At 48.5% G+C, this 20,558-nt stretch overlaps 1 protein-coding gene across 8 annotated transcripts in view; it reads right to left on the bottom strand.

Moving 5' to 3' along the window:
• Positions 1-585: 585 nt before the first annotated feature.
• The window catches only part of PKNOX1 (PBX/knotted 1 homeobox 1), a 60,724-nt gene continuing 40,751 nt past the window's right edge, over positions 586-20,558 (bottom strand). For 6 of the 8 annotated variants that reach the window (XM_023630238.2, XM_023630241.2, XM_070252129.1 and 3 more), the window contains 6 exons: positions 19,302-19,401; positions 17,992-18,089; positions 12,213-12,341; positions 8,760-8,836; positions 6,311-6,483; positions 586-3,891 (listed from right to left, as the gene is read on the bottom strand). In XM_023630238.2, the coding sequence (XP_023486006.1) occupies positions 3,680-3,891; positions 6,311-6,483; positions 8,760-8,836; positions 12,213-12,341; positions 17,992-18,089; positions 19,302-19,401 (789 nt within the window). In that variant the 3' untranslated portion in view covers positions 586-3,679. The remainder of the gene's footprint in view (positions 3,892-6,310; positions 6,484-8,759; positions 8,837-12,212; positions 12,342-17,991; positions 18,090-19,301; positions 19,402-20,558) is intronic. The other 2 variants (XM_023630240.2, XM_070252131.1) reach the window with 1 other exon arrangement.

Here is a 20,558-nt window from a genome sequence, read left to right as displayed (position 1 = left end):
AACCAGCATCTCCTGAAACCACGTACTCCATCGCTGGCACTCATCTGCACCAGGATTCACAATTTTAGATGCACTTTTTAAAAGCAGTGAAGCCTGCTGACTTGCTCCAGCCTCTGAGCATAAGCAGTCTGGGGAGTTAAAACACGCGGGACTACAAAGAAAAAAACCCTGTGGAACCGTCTCAATGCGCCTGCTCTGGCTGTTCAGGGCCGGTCCTGGCAGGTGCTTACAACATCAACTGTGAAAGGGAACACCTCCAGACAAACCATTTTCTTCTCATTACTATCAAAGTGACTAGATTTATGATAAACTACAACAAAAAACAAACAAACAAAAACTTTCCCATTTTTTCCTGGAAAACCAATGACTACCTGAAGTAATTGAAGAAAAGACTCTTGAAAAAGTAAATAATCTGAATGTCCCAGAGCGGTGCAATCCTAATCTTTAAAATGTGCTGGGGGCACTACGAACCCCACGTGTCACCAGAAAAACATGTCAACAATCTGCACGTCTTACTGAGGATAGAAAAGCAGCCTGTGGTGACACGAAGTTTAGGAAATGAAACGTCCATGAAGCGTGTTTCTATTTTTAATTTTTTTGCTTTGATAAATCAATTGCTTCACAAAAATCCCTTTGAAAGACAACAATCCAAGAAAACATATGGTTACAGTATTCACACTTTAAAGATTGTCAGTCCATGGACAAACATGACTCAACAGGAAGATCGCTGGGTGATTTCTGTCACCACCTGCCAGAGACGGACCGTCCGCACCCTCTGGGGAGGTTTGAGGGTGTCTAAAGAGAACAGCGCCCCCACGCCCTCTCACACAGGGAAGGATCGGGTCAGCTGACAGGTGACACAGAGATGACCCCTGGGACCCTCTGGGGCACGGTTTTAGCGACATTGCTCTGTGCTCTGTGAGCTGGCTGCTGCCTCTGCTCACTTCACTCTGCACACTGGGCAAATACTTACATTCATTTTACCCTCTGGAACCAAACACTGAAAGCTGAGCTAGTCCGTCAGCTGGAGCTTGTCTGGGCTCCAGCAGAGCCCGTCCGGACCTCTGTATGACAGCTGAGCAGCCGGGATAACAACATGCTTCATCTGGGTCTCAAAGCACATTCAAAAGTATCCTTCATAAGGAAGGATTTCACAGGAGCAAAGTCAGGATCGAATCTGTTCACTGAAAATGAAAGCTCAGCGGGGTTGTCCGAGGGCTGGAAAATGGGGTCTACAGAGGCAAACTGAACACAAATATGCCGGGCAGTGGTTTTGTAAATGGAAACGGCTCTCCGTGTCGATGCTGTTCAGAAGCACCTTAGCCAGTCACGGGAAGACGTGAAAGGAGCCTCAGGCTACGTCCACACATGGGCCCTCTCTCTAAGTGACCTTTACCCTGTTCCTCTGGATGTGGTGAGTAAGAACTGAGGGCTCAAGAAAACTGACCTCAGCTGGAGAGAGTGACGCTGTGTCGCTGGGCATGGAAGGTGGAACCCAGGCTGGCGTGGCTGGTCGAACCCGACACAGCCCGGTCTCCAAACCGACATGGTTTGCACAGCACTCAGCCAACCACCTCCGCCCCAGCGAAGGTGACTGCTGGTGGGGGCACGAAGCAAGGACCCGAGCACGAGTCCACTCCGAGTGCTTTCACTGAGCCAAGCGCAAGGGCCCCGTGGCTGAGATGGGCAGAGGAAGCGGGTGCGGGCAGCAGGGGAGAAGGAGGCGGCTGCTGGCTTCCACAGGGCCTCGTCTTAACAAGTCCAACAACATCAGAATTTAAGTGAAGTTAAAATGATCTTGGAAACTTGTGTAGACTTGACTTAAAATATTAAAAACTCTTTATAAATAAGGAAAGCAATACCTGCTTAAAAATGTTATTCTCTCCCCAGAAAGAGTTGACAAGTTTTTCTTTTAAAGCTCATGAAATTTTTTAAAAGAAATTTCTATGTATTTCTTGCTGCCTTCTAAGTTATCTAGGAAGTACTCTCCTATGATTTACTTAAATTAATAAATTTTAGAGAAAAAGTCAGTTCCAGAAAAAAATCTGCCCTAGCTCAAAATATCCCTCAGTGTAACCCTGGTCCATAAACAATCGCTAGTGCTGGACCTCAAGAGCTGACGATCTTCCCAACCGCAAAACCATCCCTCGGAAACGCCTGAGTTTTGGGCATCCCACTGAAGATTGTGTAAAGACTTTCTCTGTGAAACCAGGGGCCTGTGTTCTGAGAAAAAGCCCACTTGCAAGTAAAACAAACACAAAACAAACCAAGGCAAACAAAACCCAGTCTACTCTTCTGGTTCATCCTGTCCCCAGAAACGGAAGTCCTGAAATTATTCCAACTCTCCTATGACCAAGCCAGAGGGTAGGGCTCTGGAAATTCCTAAGCAACAACGTACAAGGAGAAAACATCGACACCAGGGCCAATAGCAAGCGTGCGAGAGCCGATGGCAGGGAAGTCTGCCATCGCGCCGTCATCACGGCCCAGTCCATCTTTGTCACTGCATGAACATCTGTGAATCATGTAACAAAGCTGAGTGTGTGTTATTCACCCGAGCTCTGAGCCAATGGGATGGAGGACATTTTATATTAGTTTATAATAAACATTCTATGCGTAACATATGGCTAACTAAAAATTCTAGAGCAATACACAGCTAACATGGTATAGTAACCATTTAACTGTAGTCAAATTTAAATTAGACTGAAATGTGTATGGTAACAGCTTTCAACTGATTCCTGGCGACCATGTCACTTAACGTCCCTAAGTCCTATGTAGCAAATACCTTTAGATATATGTTCAGATCAAGTGTAAACTACAATCTGAGCATTTACATATAAATTAAAATTTGAAGATAATTTCATTACATAGCTTTTTCTTTTACAGTAGTAAATGTCAATTACTACCCTAGGATAGCAGAGAACCATGGACTGCTAGCTAACTTTGGGCAGGTTCATTAAATTTGGTCAATTCAGCACACTCCAAATGGAAATGGTAAGCATGTATTGTTTCTTCTCTAGAAATCTCATCCTCAATATAGTCATAATCCAATTCATAACGAATTTATAAAAATAGCTTTTTATCCAATAATTCCAGCAAGGTAAAAATAGGAGATTCTTTTTATATATAGCAAACGAAACAGGCTCACGGAATATGAGAGAACTTAAGCATATTGGAATCGCGTACATTCACCACGAGGTCACACTCAGTTTATTGTCATGTGTTGCCATCCACCTCACACTGGCAGCGTTAAGGTGCAGATGCTTCTTTCAAAGCCATGAGCCACACAGTAAAGCAGCCCACTGAGACCTGCTGTGACCACCGAACTAAATGAAAACTGCATGATTTCTTAGAAAATGGCAGCACTAGTCCTTAATCTAATCAGGGGTTCACAGGGGTGTTTGTCGTTCATCACATTTTTAGCGTTAAACCTTTAAAGAACTTCCTTAAAAATCCACATACACACACACACACACACAACGCACACACACACACATACATACACACACACTTGAAAGAAGTCGCTGCACCAGCAAAGACGCTCTTGAAGCCGACTATGAAATACAAAAGTGCACTCTTCTATATCTACATATAAAACATATTAGAAATAAAACTGTGTAAAATGTTTGCTGTGCAAACTATAAACAGTCAGGCCGTCCGCCCAGGTCCTGGCGCCCGGCCCCTACTGCAGGGAGTCGCTGTTCTCCAGGACCAGCCCGCCGATGTGGGTGGGCGCCAGCGCAGCCCCGCCATCCCCCGTGCTGTCCACAGACTCATCCTCGCTCTGCTCCGCCATCATGACCTGCTGTACTGCCAGGGTGGCCCCATCCGAGGACAGAGACTGGAGGCTGTCCACATTCATGCTCACAGGCGTGGTGATCGTCACAACAGCTCCTGCGGGGGGCAGGACACGGGTGGTCACTCTTCAGCTTAGCGCTGGCAGGGGAACACATTTATTACTCAGCTGGGTGCTGTCTGCTTGTGTGACCTCATGCCCAGACCCCCGTGTGTTTCTGGGATGCTCGACAGGAAACTGCCTCTAGAATCGGCCTCAGACCTTGCTTGGCTCATAAACTCAGGCTACAGCAGGCCTCTGGGGGTCAGGACTATAAAGAAGCCAGGCGCCCAGGGCGGACAGTGAGTGCTACAAGGAGAACGAGAGGCCCAAGAGCACAGGAAAGAGGCTGACAAGACGGATCTAGACGGGCAAACGGGACAAGGAAAACAAGTCAAGGCAAGGACAAGCACGAAAAGGAAAAAGAAAGCAAACCTGTGAGGGCCAAGGCCTGCCTGTCCCCCAGGCCAAGGGCAGAGGAGCGGAGACAACCCAGGGGCCTACGGGTGGCAGGGAGGAGGGATGCTGAGCCATGGAATGCTCTGCTGCTATTAAACACAACCCAGCAGACCTCAGGTGCTCGCCTGCAAGATCTCCAGGTGTACCAACAAGCGATGAAAGCAAGAGGAGACAGTACGATACGCTATATTGGTCCTGGGGGAAAACTTCTAAAGAGATGCGCTCATTCTTGTCTACGCAGAGCATCTGATCCCACATGCACTGGAAGCACACACAGGAAACTGGGAATAAGGACTGTCTCTGGACAAGAGTAGACGCCAGAGGGAGGACAGGTTCACTGTTCACTGGCTGGTCCTGTTTGAACTTCTTCCTCGATAGACAAGTATTGATTTTCCAAGCAGGGAGGGAGGGAGAGAAATAATACCTTTCTAACTAATTCTTGGATTAAAAGAGAAAACAAACCCTGAAAAATAGAAATTAGTTAAATACGAATGTGAGACCACTACATATCAAAACCCAAATGATGGAGCCGCAGCTTTAAATGCACATAACACAACTTAAGAGAGGTGAGATGGAAACAAAAGAAGCGCGACTCACAGCCCACTGTGAGGACCCACCCGACCCCAGACCAGCGCGGCTGTGGCCGCCTTGAGCCCTGTGCAGAGGACGGACAGTGCGGGTGGGCAGGAGACGACGGCGGCCAGGAAGAACCACCGGAAAGATCAGAGCTCACCCTGCCAGACAGGAAACAGCTCGAATGCACGGGGCACCGGGTGGAGCCCCAGCCTGGGGCAGAGCACTGAGGGACCGTGGAACAAGGACAGTCTCAGAAGGAAGGCACACAGGAATGAGACTGTCCCGGGTAACCGAACTGCTGGACAGAGCTCCAACACAAAAGCACCCCCAACAAGGCAAAACCCACAACGTCTGGCCCCCAGGCAGAGCTGACAAGGCCTGCCAACAGCCAGGAAAACAACCCACAGTGAGGAGAAGACACTGGCGACAGAAACCGACCCAGAACTGATGGGGCTTGGAGTCAGCAGAGGAGGACATCAAAACACTCACTGCAACTGTTTTCTATGTTCAAAACCTAAGTAGACCCATGAAAGATGAACGACTACGTGGAACTGCTAGAGATGAAGACTGCACTGTCTAATAGGAAAAATCCACTGGATGGGATTAGTGGGAGGTCCAACATTGCAGAAGAAAAGCTCAGTGAAGCTGAAGGACGGAAATAGAAACTAGCCAAATGAAATAAAGGAAAAGAATCCAGAAAGAAAGATGACAAGGCATCCGTGACCATGTGAGTTTAATGACCCAAGAGGGACAGCTGGAGTCCCTGCAGGGGCGGGTGGGGGTGGGAAATACGTTTGAAGAAATAACGGCCCCAAAGTTTCCCAACCTCATTACAGTACACTGCTGAGTGAAAAAAAGGAAGAAGGAGATGATAATGCCATTTATATACACTTAAAAATACACGTGCACAGAACCCTGCAAGATTTGGAGAACTCACGGAAACAGAAAGATGCTTATTACACACATCAGAAGGATGCTGACAAGGCGAGAGGGGCAGGGCCAACGGGAACCAGCAAAGTGAGGCGAGGGCTGCAGGGTCCACACAGGCTGAGACGGGCACAAGGCCAAGGGGTGAGAACATGACTCAGTGCTGTGCACCGAAGCCCGAGGGAGAAGGAAGACAAAAAGGGAACAAGGCACAGCATTCACCGTCCAGTTGCGTCTTGAGACGGAGGTGACATTTCACCCATGTTGTGTATCTTCTCGGTCCCCAGTGCCACACCGTCAACAGCTCTGCACCCCCCCTTAACGAGCATCCAGAGGGGGCTTCTGCAGACAGGGCCTTCCTCACGTTTCAGTGCAAAAACAGACCACTGCATACGGTTCCCCAGACCCAGAGCTCACGGGGAGCCACGGTCATCCAGCCCCTTCGCTCTCACGTTCGCCACCACCTGCCCTGTGCCCCTGACCTCGTGGCCCTGGCCCCACGGCCGCTGTCCGTACCTTCCGACATGGTGAGTTCACTCGGTGGCGGCTGTGCAGCGCCGGACGCAATGGAGTCGGGCCAAAACCTCTGAACCGGTCTGTTCTGAGCAGTTTTTTTCTTCGTTTTCGGAGTTTCTGAACAACTAGAATCCAACATTGGCTGAAGAATTCGTCTTCTGGCATTGATGAACCTGAGCATTGACGTGGACAAAGGAAAAACTTACATCAAAATGGCCGTTTTAAAGACCTTCTGCAGGGGCGACAAGTCCTTCCAGTAAACAGGCTGCTTCACAAACCACCCCCAAGCAATCAGGATAACTCATATTCTCTATTACAAATATTTAAGAGTAATGACAAGCATACTGTGTGAATATCCAGAAAAACAGGGTAGGCTGCTTTTAAAATGACTCGTCTGAGTCAAGACCAGCTTGGCTGTGGCCCTTTTCTTCACTTTAACTCATTTACTCCAGGTCTGTGAACGATATCCGGGCCGACACTGATGAGACTGTTGAGGGTGCGAGTTTGACGTCATTTTCTCTAAGGAGGAGAAGGTTAAAGCAGCAGAGCTGTCGGGCCTGCAGGCTCGTCACACCCGAGGCCTCGCAGCCCTGTCTCCATCTCAAAGCCCCGCTCGGCCGGGCCGCAGTGTGGACAGACGGCCCGAGTGTGGGCAGATGCCCCCAGCATGGACAGATGGCCCGAGCATGGACAGATGCCCTGAGAGTGGACAGATGGCCTGAGCATGGACAGACACCCAGGCCTTGAAGCACATGGCTGTGGACTGCTGTCTCGGGCCACCACAAATTAGGGCTCTGAGGTCAGAGTTTCAACTCTTTAAAAGACTATTCCCAACGACGAGCTATGTCTTAGACAGCTGAAGTCACTGGTCATTAAACTGTCCTAGACACGTGGCTAGCACAAGGACAAAATCCCCAACAGACTTCAGCTGCGTTTAGAGACCAGGCACTGACTCGGTGCCCTGGCCCCACGTAGAGAGCACAAAGTACACGGCCACGAGGCGTGCAGGATGCAGCCTCCCATCAATAAAGACAGTAGTAATCTGAAAAGATGTAGAGAGAAAAGCCTGCTTTCCTCAATCTCCACCCTCCCAGAACCCGAGTTTGGCCTGCACATGTGGGACAGCAGGGGAGGGAGAGCCCAGGAGGCAGCCTGGGTCCCGTCTTTTTCCCCCGCAGTCTCTGGAGCACCCAGAAGATGCCTAATGCACATGCTCCCTGTTCCTGTCCATCTACACCCCTCGGCCACACGGCCACCACACACCTGTGATAGAAGTGAAATGACAGCCATTCTGGAAAGCACCCACCACAGCAGAGGCTGTGCAGATGCACACAATGTCCCTGACCAATCCAGAAACAGCTAGACCACCCAGCCCAAGGCGCTTTTTCTGTCTTCTTTTCCCTGGGGTATGAGCGACAAGGTAGTTAAGCTCTTGAGAGAATATACTTGAAAGCTTTAAATTTTTGTTAACACTATCTAAAAAGATTTAACAGGAAATAATTCAAATAGTGTGGTGTATTATTCCTACTTAAAAATAATGGCCCAAATGCAAGATAACAGAAGCATTTAATGCAACACCACGCATATCTCCCGCACATATAATTGCATAAGTTGGGAGATTTTATCATTTATATTGGAACTTACCTGACTTTCAAGTTTACACTTTAACAGTTAAAATAAAAAGATAACAATGTTTACAAGTGGTAGAACTTGTGCTGTCTTTTCTTTTATGCACGCCAACTTTATCAAGCTGAAATAGTTTCCAACACCTGAACAGTAAGTCAACCAAAATGAGACAAATGACTAACAAACAAGATCTAAGTGTCCCCTAGACCCTAACGCCATGTAGTAAGGTGAACAGCTCTCATTTAAGGGGACGCACAGGGGCCCACCGTAACCTGTGACACCAGAGCGAGAACAGGATGGTTCCTCTATAAAGTAACTGTCACCCCGGGCGTCTCCCTCTTAGGACCCCAAGTCCTGCTGTAGCACAAGACCATATAGAGACGGAAGGCCGAAGGACTGCCTCCCTCAGTTACAGCTGAACAAAGTGACACAGGGGTTCACAAGGTGGCAGAGCTGCAGGGGGCCACCAGAGATCAGGACACCTCAACTGGCCATCCACCAATCAAAGCTCATCCGCGAAAATGTCACATCTTTGAATGAATGTGGGGGTTTGGGGGTAGTAATGCAACAGAGAAAGGCATTTCTAATCGGGAAGCAGGAAGTAGGCAAAATGTCCATAGTGGAAGTATAGATCATTAAAAATGCTGAAAGTGTGCGCTGATTTATTTGCAAGTATCCTGCCACCAATTCCAGCGCTATGGTAACAAAGGATTCCTAGTTAAAAGAACTCATATTTTCAACCAAATTGTACTATGTATTCATGTCAGCATTGCCAGGTGCTCCCTTGTGCTGACAGCACAGTCTCAGAAAGGGGCACTCTTACCAGTTGTTGACCTGGAGTAGTGTCAAATTTGTCTGAGCAGCTATCTGCTTTTTCTCATCTTCTGTCGGGTACGGATGCTAAAAATACAAAGAAGGGTTACCATGAACTTCAGTCTTTAAAAAGGAACTCAAGACTACCTAGGGAAAGTAGAAGCACGCAAATCATCATTAGTAAAAAACTGTTAGGTGTCAATAGTGATTTTAGCTAAAACCTAACTTTAGTCTTCTAACTTTTTTTAGAAATGCCCCAAACAGAATGAAGCATTTCTCCCAGCTGCCCTGGTCAAAGCACGGGCAGAGGAGTGGCGAGACAGAGACTGAGCGTTCAAGGGTGAGGACCATGGTGACACCGCCACTGAGGCAGCTGCCCACCCAGGGGCTCACTCTGTGCTGGGCCAGGTGCTGTTCTAAGCACCTGATGCCATCGACAGTTTCTGTATCAACTTCACTGAGGTATAATTTATGAACCATAAACTGCATCCATTTAAAGTGGATAAATGCTTGAGTTTTCACCCATGAAACCTCTGCCAGCAAGACAGACCACGTGTATCATCCCTGTACATTCTATAGTCATTCACCAATTCCTCACAAACACCTTCTGAGACAGACAGGGTCATCACCTTAGTTTACAGCAGAGGAAACAGGTGGGAGACTTCAGACACTCCCCCCATCCCACAGCTGGATCAACAGAGGCGGCAGGAAGGGGCTAGGCAGGCAGCTCCAGGCCCAGCACATTCAGGGGACAGACTTCTACCTTGGTCACTGCGAGGATACACGCACACTGGGATGCACTGAGGTCATCTACAGCTCTCCAAGAACAAACCTCTGCTAGGTTAACATGTGCTGCCAGTAAAGAACTGGACCAAGGGCTGGGGATGGGAGTGTCTGTTATATGACTCTTTCTTCTACATATGATTAGAACATTTCACTTTAAAAAAAATGGAATTAAACCAGAAGTAATTATCAAAATTCACAGAAGTACCAAAGGAAAATGATTTCTATCTACAGTAATAAACAATTTCTCCAAGACTGATTACCATCCACATTTGAAACCAATAAGACATTTACTCGAAAATCTATATGCACAGAAGCCCCTTACTTTGGACCGACTGGGACCCCACAGAGTGAATGGCACCAACAGGGTAAGGAAGTGGGAGTTTACTTTGGCTTTTACTTTACGTGAACTCTCAGTATCTGCTGGAAGAGTCACTGTACATCTGGTGATGATGGAACAGCATCGGACTGATCTGAGCAGCAGACTATTAGTTTCCTGAAACTGATACCAATTCAATTTGATTCTACGGACGAGCATACGGCCCTGAGTTGGAGGTTATGGAAACATAAATGTTGTTCTTGCCCTTTAAAACCTCATGAAATAAAAAGGGGGCAGGAAACCTAAGTACATAAATGAGAGGAAAAAAGGTAGTAAGTGCTGTCATAGTGTTAGGAAAACCACAAGGAGAGGACAGTGTTTCAAAGAAATAAGGGCAGAGAGATAGAAAGTGGTTCATATGACAAAAAATGGCATTTTAGTTGAACCTATGAGCAGGGGTTATTGTTTTAGAAATTATTAAAACATTCAGAGAAACTTACAAGGAAAATACCCAATCCCACCACTTATTTGTTTGTATTCTAATCATTATATTACAGATAGAGTTATTGGTTGTAATAATCAGTATACACAGAAATACGTATGCTCCACTTTTCACTTACTACCATTTACTGGAAGCTTCCTGGTGCTTACAGCTCTCATTTATCAGGGTAACCAGTTGTATAATATTCCATCAAATTGATATGTCCTAATTCACACACCGACTCATTTCCAATTAGTATGATGACCACCACTGTACCATCTTATCCACAAAACTTTTCATTTTCTAGTGAATCTTTTTAGGATACATGTCTACACATGGTCATACCACCCAAAGATAGCACCGTTTTTCCTCCCTACATGTCCTGCTGTGTCCTGTGGTGGGAACGGCTCAGCAGAGACCAGAGCCCCAGAGCAACAGAGAAGAGAGGAGCTGAGGGTCCTAGTGCTCAGGGAGGGGCAGCTGGGGCTCCTCGGGGCTTCCCTCTGGGAAAGGGAGAGGGTCCCCCCTCCCTAGAACTGCTCAGCAACATCACGTGCCAGTTCAAAGCCAGGAGCCAGTCGCTCCCTCAGACCCCCGTCCCTCAGCAAAGGAGCCTGACTCCAGTTAGAAGAAAAGGGGGCTGCCCAACAGTGACAAGGGCTAACCTCCCAGTGGGACATGAGACGACCAAGACCAGGTGCTGGTCTCAGGGTTCCCAGTCAGGGCAAGGATGGAGACAGGTGACAAATGCAGGTCTCCGGCCCAGGTGGCAGGTGCCTCCAGAAGGGTGACAGACACCTCTGCTGAGCCACACCGGCACTGGGATGGAGATGGTGAGGAAATGGGTGCAGCCGAAGACACTAGGGTGATGACGGCACGAAGCACAGGGGCAGGTCCAGGCTGACCCCCACAGCTCTTAGGAGCAGCCTGGTGGCCTGGGCCATGCACACTCCAGAGAACCCTGAGCGCAGGATGGAAGTGCCTGGCTGAAAGGCTGGGTCATGAGCCACCAGGCAGCTTTCTGCCAGACCTCCTGGACTCCTGCACTCCCGACTACACAAGTGGCCTCTGCCTCTGCGCCCGAACACCCTGGTGGGCTCTCCTCCCCTGCACGGACACGGCTGTAAGGGCAGGGACGTCCACTTTCCCACCCTGTCCCACCACGAGCTCCTGGTCATTCTGACCCTGGCTGCCAAACCGGGGTGTCGCTCCTGAAAGCTGCTCTGGGTCACTCGTCTCTCCCAAGCCCAGCAGTGTGAGGACAGGGGCCTCAACCAGCTAACGAGTGAGTCCTGCCATGACATCCATTGGCAAGCATGTGCTTCCTACGATAGGACGTCTTCACAGAGAAGACACGGCCACGAGCCAAGGAGGACAGGTGGTGCACGGACACAATGCGGAGGAGTCGGCACTGCCTGCTGGCCAGCTCTGCTGACCTTGCTGTCGACAGGCTCAACTGTACATCTCCACCTTTGACCTCATCACATCTCCCTGTCAAATCCAATACATAAAACTGCCATTTTCCAGGGTTTTGCCCAAATGCCTCTTTTCTCTGCCCACTTCTCTAACTAACCTCACCTCACCGGTCATCGTGCATGGGTACCTTCTCTCAGGCGCACATATACAGTCAATAGGAGCTGAACTTATTCCCTTTCCACCAGGGGGACCTCTCGTTTATTTTAAGTTTCTTGAAGCGATGTCCTCCACTTTTTGGTAACTCTCTCTTCTGTCCCATGCTCAACCCATTATGGACAGTCAACGAAACACTGATACTTAAAACCAGGTCTATTAGCCCATACAAGTAAATGTTTTCTAGGAAATAAGCCAGAAGGAAAGGCTCTCTGAGGGTCTTGCTGACGGCGAGGCCACCCCATTCTTACCCCTATGTGCTGGAAGAGCCACGACCTCATCACATTGGTAGCGTGCTTCGGCAGAACTCCCCTCTTATTCTTAGATGAGCCATCATCTTGATGCAAGATGCTTAGATCTTGGTTTAACTGTAACTGGAGCTTTTAAACAATTGAAAAACAATGTTAGAAAGCATAGAAATTATGACATATCCAAGCAGCTTATGAATGCAGATGGAGAAAATAACCAAGGATGCTATGGATAAAGGACTTATTTCAGTAAAGGCATATGCTCAGTATGGGCTAATTTTTTGAGGATATGGCTCCCTCCACATTATCACTGTCTACACTATGTCTCAACTACACAGAGGCCCCTGGTCTAGTGAGGCAGACAGGATGGCTGCTGAGAAGGCCTTCGAGTCGTTTACTCTGCACACAGGCGAATCCCACTTTCCTCTGGTCCACCACCTGCTCTCATCTGGCACCCTCTACTAATGGACATGATTACACCTGATTTCCTAGCCTAAAAGAGATTTCAAACAACCAGTGAGAATGGACAGGGAAGCTGAAAGTGCCACAGACGAGGAGGTCATGCCCATTGAAGAGAGGGGAAAGAAACAAACACACAATGTGCAGACTAAGGCACCACAAAGCAACAGGGTGACGGCCTCAGCAGCCACTTAAGACAGTGCCTCCCTCACCCCTGAGAAAGCATGAAACACATCCTGTCCATCCATTTCAAGAGGCCAGGACGTGCGGAGCGTTTCTTGGACAAGTGTCTTTCACATGAAGGTGAGAAAAGCGCTGATGTGAACGAGGCCGTGCTTCAGGCCCGGCACGCGTCCCAGGTGCAGCGTCTCGCCCCAGTGGGCCTGCAGAGACGGGGTCACCAGTGTCCACCACTCAGACCAGGGGAGGACACAAGCACAGGCACATGAGGGACATCTCTGCTGTTCTCACGCTTTAACTCAGGGTTCACATATGACTCTATAAATAAATGAACGTCAACTTCTGTAGGTCAATCTCGGTATGGCCTACTCATAGACATAGTTAAAGGATTTTCTGCACTTCCTCTAGATTTACATCATTTTGGATAGATTCTTTTTTCTTTTTTTTTTTGAAGATTTTATTTTTTTTTCCTTTTTCTCTCCAAAGCCCCCCCCAGTACATAGTTGTATATTCTTCGTTGTGGGTCCTTCCAGCTGCGGCATGTGGGATGCCGCCTCAGCGTGGTTTGACGAGCAGTGCCATGTCCGCGCCCAGGATTTGAACCAACGAAACACTGCAGCGGAGCGCACGAACTTAACCACTCAGCCACGGGGCCAGTCCCTCTTTTTTCTTTTTTTAAAGACCGGCACCTGAACCAACATCTGTTGCCAATCTTCCTTTTTTTCTTCTCCTTCTTCTCCCCGAAGCCCCCCAGTATATAGTTATATATTCTAGTTGTAGGTCCTTCTGGCTCTGCTATGTGGGATGCCACATCAGCGTGGCTTGATGAGTGGTGTTAGGTCTGTGCCCAGGATCTGAGTAAAACCCTGGGCCACTGAAGTGGAGCATGTGAACTTAACCACTGAGCCATGGGGCTGGCCCCGGACAGATTCTTAAAAGGCCTGAACACCCACCTCTAAACAGACAGGATTTATGACTTAAAGGAGACAGTAAGACCACTAACTGTATCCATAATTTCTTAAAACTCAAGATTATTACTAAGGGCATAATTGTTTTTTGGAATGTATTTGTTTATTTGTTAAAGGACTGAAAGCAAAAGGTATTAAGCACCGCCTGTACACTCAGGTTTGTGTGTACAGGAAAAAGAATGGAAAATGAACTTTTAAAACTAGTTTTAAAGCACCAGGCCCAAAATTTAGCTTGCCTGCCTTATCTGTCTCAATTCAATATATGATCTTCCCCATGAAATCTGACATGTGCTTCAGTGTTGCTTTTTTTGTGCAGGGTTAAAGCAGATGTGGGCTCAGAAATAGACAAAGTGACAGCTGGCTGCGTGGCTCGCCTTCACGGATGCCGCCAAGGGGACCTGGGACATGCCAACTAAGCCGCGAGAGGAAAGCAAGCTGAGGGCCGAGAGATGACCCACTGGCACCGGCTGGACTCGAGCCCAGCCTGGCCTGGACAAGGCAGGGGGATTCAGAAGCCTAGGAAACTGCCTGGAAGTCCGTTTAAGAAGCACTGAGCTCTCCAGACAACACCCCTCCCCCATCATTCTCTGCAGATGACCCACCTGCCTCCACCTCTGCAGGAGACTCTGGGTTTCTTTCTCGAAGAAACAGACTAGAGGCTGCAGACTCAGGGCAGACTGAGCACAGCTGGAGGGTGGGAGTGAGGGGCAGGGCCAGAAAGAGGGGTGAAGAGAGCCAGCCCAGCCCACACCTGCTCCTGCCACTGTGCTTATGCCATAGGCAAGAAATCAGAGTCCTTCTCTGGAGAAACTGAAGACAAGACGAAGGGATGGCAGAATATGGAGGTCAGCCAACAGAAAAGGCAGCCTGCCAAGCCCAGCACCGGACAAGCACCAAAGAGCTTTCCAAGTGGCTCATGTTTACATTTAAAAGGACAGCCGAATGGCCCCAAACACTTGAAAGCCCCCATCACAAAAAACAGACACCAAAGTGAACAAACTTTGAGATGCAGAGGAAACAGAGAGAAGGCAAATCCAAAAAAACTGCCACCATCCATGAACCAAAAATAAGATGCTACTTCAAAACAAAGAGAAAAGCACAGAGAGGGAAGAAGGGCTCTTAGAAATTAAAACTACACCGAAAATCTAAAACTCAATAGACGAGTTGGAAGATAAAAGAAAATCTCTCAGAAAGCAGACAAAAAGTAGATAATGGGAATTTAAATACAAAAACCAAGAGACTTGGTTCAGAAGGCACCATGTTCACTTACTACGGCTCCAGAAAGAGAAGGTGCATGTGGGGGAGACTGTCACAGAGCGAGTGCAGGAAAATGTCCTAGACCCAAGGACACAAGCTCCTTCTGCTCAGTACCAAAGACTCAGAGAAAAGAGGAACATCTAAAAGCAGAGAAAACACAAAAGATTGGAAAACAGAGCCACATAGACCTTCTCAAAGCGACCCTGCTGCCAGAACACACCCACAGCAGGCCTCCGGACTCTGGGCAATCCATTTTCCACCCGGAATTGTCCTTGTGAGCAGACTGCATATCAGTATGAAACCAAAATAAAGTCATTTTTAGGTTTGCAAAGTCTCAACAAAATGTACCTCTCATGCACATTTTCTCCAGAAGTTTTCAAAAGGGGAATAAAACCAAGAAAGTAGAAGACATGGGCTCCAGGAGACGGAGTCCTCAAGGGGATGTCCAAGGAAAGTCCAAGAATGCGCCCCGTGCCCTGCGCCCGGCCCAGGAGTCTGGGAGGCTGGAGGGCTCCTGGACGCACGGCCCCAACGTGCTCCCTCACAGGCCAGGTACAGGGGAACCAGAGAGGGTGTTGGAGAACATGGGAGGATCTAGCCATCGACACCGTGAACACTTAGCAAAGGGAAAAAACAACAGCTATTAACTCAGGCAGAAACAAACATTTGAACCAGAAAAGCACTGTAATCAGAAACTGGGGTGTCCTTGGTCATGACGACGCTAACACTGGAACAGCTCTGACTGCACTGGGATCTAAAGGAGTTGGGGAGACACGTGACAAGTCATGGCAAGGCATGGGATGGAGAGAACAGGCCCCTCACCAAGCAGAACAAAAAGCCAGAATGAGACGTTTAAGGGGTGAGTCAGGAGAGGGGATTTTTATTTAGAAATATGGGGCAAAATGCAAAAGAATGGCTAAAAGATCTGAAATGGTTGCCTGAGGGGAGTGGAGGGCGGCAGGAACTGCGGGAACCTGTCCCGGACCTGTCCGCACCCAGACACGCTGAGCTACGGCACAGCAACCGCATAAGGCAACTAAAAATCATTGTACAGAGAAAAACAGGCAAAAAACCTTATCAGAGGCCAAACCACAGCGAAAACCTAAAATATATAAATAGCTTGTACAAATCAGACTCTCCTGGGAACAGGGAAGGGGCGGAGGGAGAGGAAGTCAACAAAATCTCAGCCCCCCGGCTCCTTGTCACTTTCTCCAAACTGTCTTTAAGTGGGTTTGCACTAGAAATGTAACTAAAGACTTTCAGCCGAGATGCCCGAGGAAGAGAGTCACACTCTGGCTGCTTCTGATGGGCTCTGGGCCCCCATGGCGGCCGATCCTCTTCTGGGGCAGGGAGGCTGCGCTAAAATGGCCTCCGTGTGTGCCCACGACCCCCAGCGCCCAGCCAGACACCCTGAGCGGGGATCCACCAGGGGGGATGGGGACGGCACGGGAGCAAGTGCTGCGAGGGCGTGTCCACGACGGCCACCACTGCTGAGATTCAGTCAGGAATAATGGTGACTGCCATAGCGACAACACGAGTCCTGATAGACAATCACCAATTTTCTTGACAAAACCAACCCTGACAGTTTCTGACACAAAAACAGAAACTGTCACTGGTAAGTTACTCGCCCTGATTATCTGAAGCACAGCAAGAACTCAAATTTTAGCTCAAAGAGAAGGAAGAAAAGAGCCCAAAACAGCCCAAATAGCTAAGCTAGAATTGGACGTCGAATGCATGTTTCCTTCAAAAAACACCCCACCAGGGCTCGGGATTGAAACTCTTCGCTCTCCTGTTACAGCCCTGAGCAGCTTCCGAGCCCTCCACCCTGGAAGCCACACACAGCTGGGGACATGATGGGGAGGCGACAAGCTCACGGGGCCTCCCAGGGCCACTGGGACCAGAGCAGAGGCAGCCCACAGGCGGCCAGGACGGGAGCTACGGTCGCAGGTCCCTGAGGGAGCAGGGGGTCAGGTGGCAGGAGAGGGTGACCCCCTGAACTCTCCCAACCGCTGTCTGCACTGGTGGCCCATCTGCAGGAACACTCAGTCACGTAGAAAACTTCCTTCCGAAACAGCAGGCGGAGGAAGCCCTCCTGGGTAAGCGAGGCCTGACTTTAAGACGCGCTCCTCTGAAAACAGTGCCCTTCGACACCGGGAAACGCTCTGCGACCGCCACTGCTTCGTGCTCACAGAGACTGTAATGGATGGAAGATGACGGGGAGAGGGGGTGGGTGGGGTCGAGGGACAGCATGGCGGGCATCCAGCTCTGTCGCTTCTGCCCGGAAGCTGCCTCCTATGCTCTGGGAGCTGGTGTTACTAGGAGGCAGGGGGCTGAGCAGGGTGGAGAGGGGAAGGAGGAGCCCTCCCACAGGTTCCTCAGCAGGGTGTGGGAGGGCGACAACCAAGTGCCCAGACAACCAGAGGAACAGGCCGAAGCCGGGCTCTGTCCAGCTGGTGCACAGCAGAAAGGCCCTGGAGAGCTCTTCAGAGCCCACAGGCCCTGCTGGCAGCTCCCACTGGAAGTGCGAGTGGGCCTTGGCGTGGGCTGGAAGACCTGACTGGTGGCTCTGCTGTGACCCACCAGGGGCCGGGAAGAATGCGTCCACACAGCCTCGAATCCCCTGAGGTGAAGACAACCACACACACCAACATCAAACTGGACAACAGTGGTTGCTGGGGGGGATCATGGTGACCTTTCCTGCTTCCTTAGACTTTTCTGAGCTTTGCAACTTTTTCACAACGAGGGAGATGAGGAGTAAGAAAGAAACAAAACATTGACATTCAGCTTACTAGAGACTGCTACATGAGGCTGAGACAAGGGTCTTCACACAGAGGGACCAGCTCAAGCCTGGTTCAACCAGCACCCCACCCCATACAGCATGCTCCCCCAAAGCTCTTCCATAGGCATGGCACACGCACCTGGGAGTTCTGGATCCTGATCGTCCCGGGCGACAACGCCTGTGTCACTACCTGGCCTTGGGGAGTCACGACTGTGACAGGCTGATAAACTGTGCCACCTGAAAAAGGAAGAAAAAAGTAAACCACTTTTAAGTCTCAACAATTTAAAACCATTCTTCTCAATATTCTTATGGAAGAAATAAAACCTCTAGTTTGACAAGCTTTTTAAATCATTTCAATGATCAGCAATACTTTGCTAGCTGACTTGTTGCTACGAATTATTAAAAGGAATTCACTGGACAAGCCATGCTCGAGTGCCCAGGGCAGGCAGGCACAGGGCCACCCAGGCACCCCATGCCCTTTACGACGCGCACAAGGCACGGTTGGCTTAGGGGTCTGCAATTCCTCCTTTTGCTAGCCTCTGCTTTCTACTTTTCCCCACAACTGGCACATATGACAGGTCTTGGCCAAAGGTGTTAGATAACAAATATTTTTATTATAGTTATTTTTAATCAATTGTGCTTTCATGCTCCTGTCGGGGTTTCCCTCTGTGCTATTACAGGGGATTTTTAGTATAAATCTCACCCCTCCTTACATGCCCCATTCCACTTTCAAGACGGTTTGGTATTTGCCATGTTCTAGATGTACCAAAGAACTTAGAATCTGTCCCCTTCTTTTTTTTTTTAAAGATTGGCACCTGAGCTAACAACTGTGGCCAATCTTTTTTTTTTTTTTCTGCTTTATCTCCCCAAATCCCCCCTGGTACATAGTTGTATATCTTAGTTGCAGGTCCTTCTAGTTGTGGCATATGGGACGCCGCCTCAACATGGCCTGACGAGCGGTGCCATGTCTGTGCCCAGGGTCCGAACCCTGGGCTGCCACAGCAGAACACGCGAACTTAACCACTCAGCCACGGGGCCGGCCCCTGTCCCCTTCTTGCAATAGTTTTTATTATACAAGTAATACTAAGACTGCATTTCTATTTGCCTGTCATCAATTAATGACACAACTTAGGATTTTCTAGGTGCTGCTAAGAGCACAATTAAAAACTATGCTATTTGAAAATTACAATTGGTTTTCGCTATATATTTTCAACCCCTATATGAAACCTTTTCTCCCGATATTTTTTGGTAGGGAAAGACAATTTGCAGAAAATATTGTTACTGAGAATTAACAAGAAAAAAGCACTCAAAGACCTCTAGATTTTGGCACTCCTACCTCAGGAATTGGCATTAATTAAAAATTATATTTATGCACTTCTTTGTTCTAATATAAAGGACTTTTTTCTGCAAAAGCTCATAGAAAAATCATCCTTTTTCCCGCCGTCATACCTGCCACTGTTGCCATGGTTACGTTCCCCTGTTGCAGTGCGGATGCTGGCACCACGATCCCCTGGGGCCCGAGAGTGCCTGTGATGGCACTTTGAATCTGCTGCGGATCAGAAACACAGAGAGACGGGATTATGAGAAAACAGAAAACAAAATCCATGTTTAAAACTTCAAAACAAGTGGCAAAAAGGTATCGTCAGTAAAGGAAAGCTGCTTGAGAGAAGGAGCATAATCAGATGACAAGCCCTCCATAGAGCATGACTTACATATCTGGAGACCAAGAGGTGTGAAATCGAACATTAAATATGATGATCAGGATTGAGATATCAGTTTCAATTTGGCTTCCAAAAAGATTATCTTTCAACTCATCACCATATTAAACACACCTTAAACCTGGGACCTGTGTCTAGGAAGACCAAAACCGCCTCATCTCACCACACACCTTTTCCATTCCATTTGGCTCAGACTCATGATTTTCTAAGAACCAAAGCCTCTGGACAGGATGAGCATATTGAAAAGATGATGCCACAGCAATGGGGCGTTCTGAGCAGTGCTGGGGGTCACCCCTGGTGCTGACACAGTTCTGGACCTGCCCTTCCCACAGCAGAAAGCACATCTGTGCCCCTGGGGTTCATGTCTGTGGAGTGCTGGGCTGGGCCTGGCCTGCAGCAAGCTCCATGAAAATGTCTGTCAACACCACGTTGGAGACCCTCTTCATGTGAAGTTAGATGCAAATGGGCTACTGTGGTGGCTGAATTGGCAGTTGGCGAGGGAGGCCTCTCCTGCACCTGGCATCCAGCACGGGGCCTGAGCAGCACAGGCACCAGGTCTCTGAGCAGGTAAATAGCCTAAGTGGACGTGTCCAAAGACGATCACTCTGTGGGCTACCACATGCATTTGAATGCACCAGCTTTGGAAGGTACACACAACATCTGCCACATTAGTTTGGTCAGAGTAAAAATTAAGCCATCCAAATCAATAATCCAAGCTCCCACATCAAGAACCTACAAAAACAGGAACAAAATGAAACCAAAGCAAGTGGACAGAAGAAAATAATAAAGATCAAAGCAGACATCAATGAAATTGAAAACAGAAAAAGAACAGAGGAAAATCAATGAAAAAAGAGCTGGTTCTTTGAAAAGATCAATACATTGACAAAGTTCCAGTGAGACTGACGGAAAAAGAGGGAAGACAAATTACCGATACCAGGAATGAACAGCAGAGATCACTACAGACCCCGCAGACATCAAGAGATGAAAA

Source organism: Equus caballus, chromosome 26 (assembly GCF_041296265.1).
Source record: "Equus caballus isolate H_3958 breed thoroughbred chromosome 26, TB-T2T, whole genome shotgun sequence".
NCBI lineage: Eukaryota > Metazoa > Chordata > Mammalia > Perissodactyla > Equidae > Equus > Equus caballus.
Note: the sequence above shows the minus strand (reverse complement) of the source record. Positions and strands in the feature narration are given on the sequence as shown.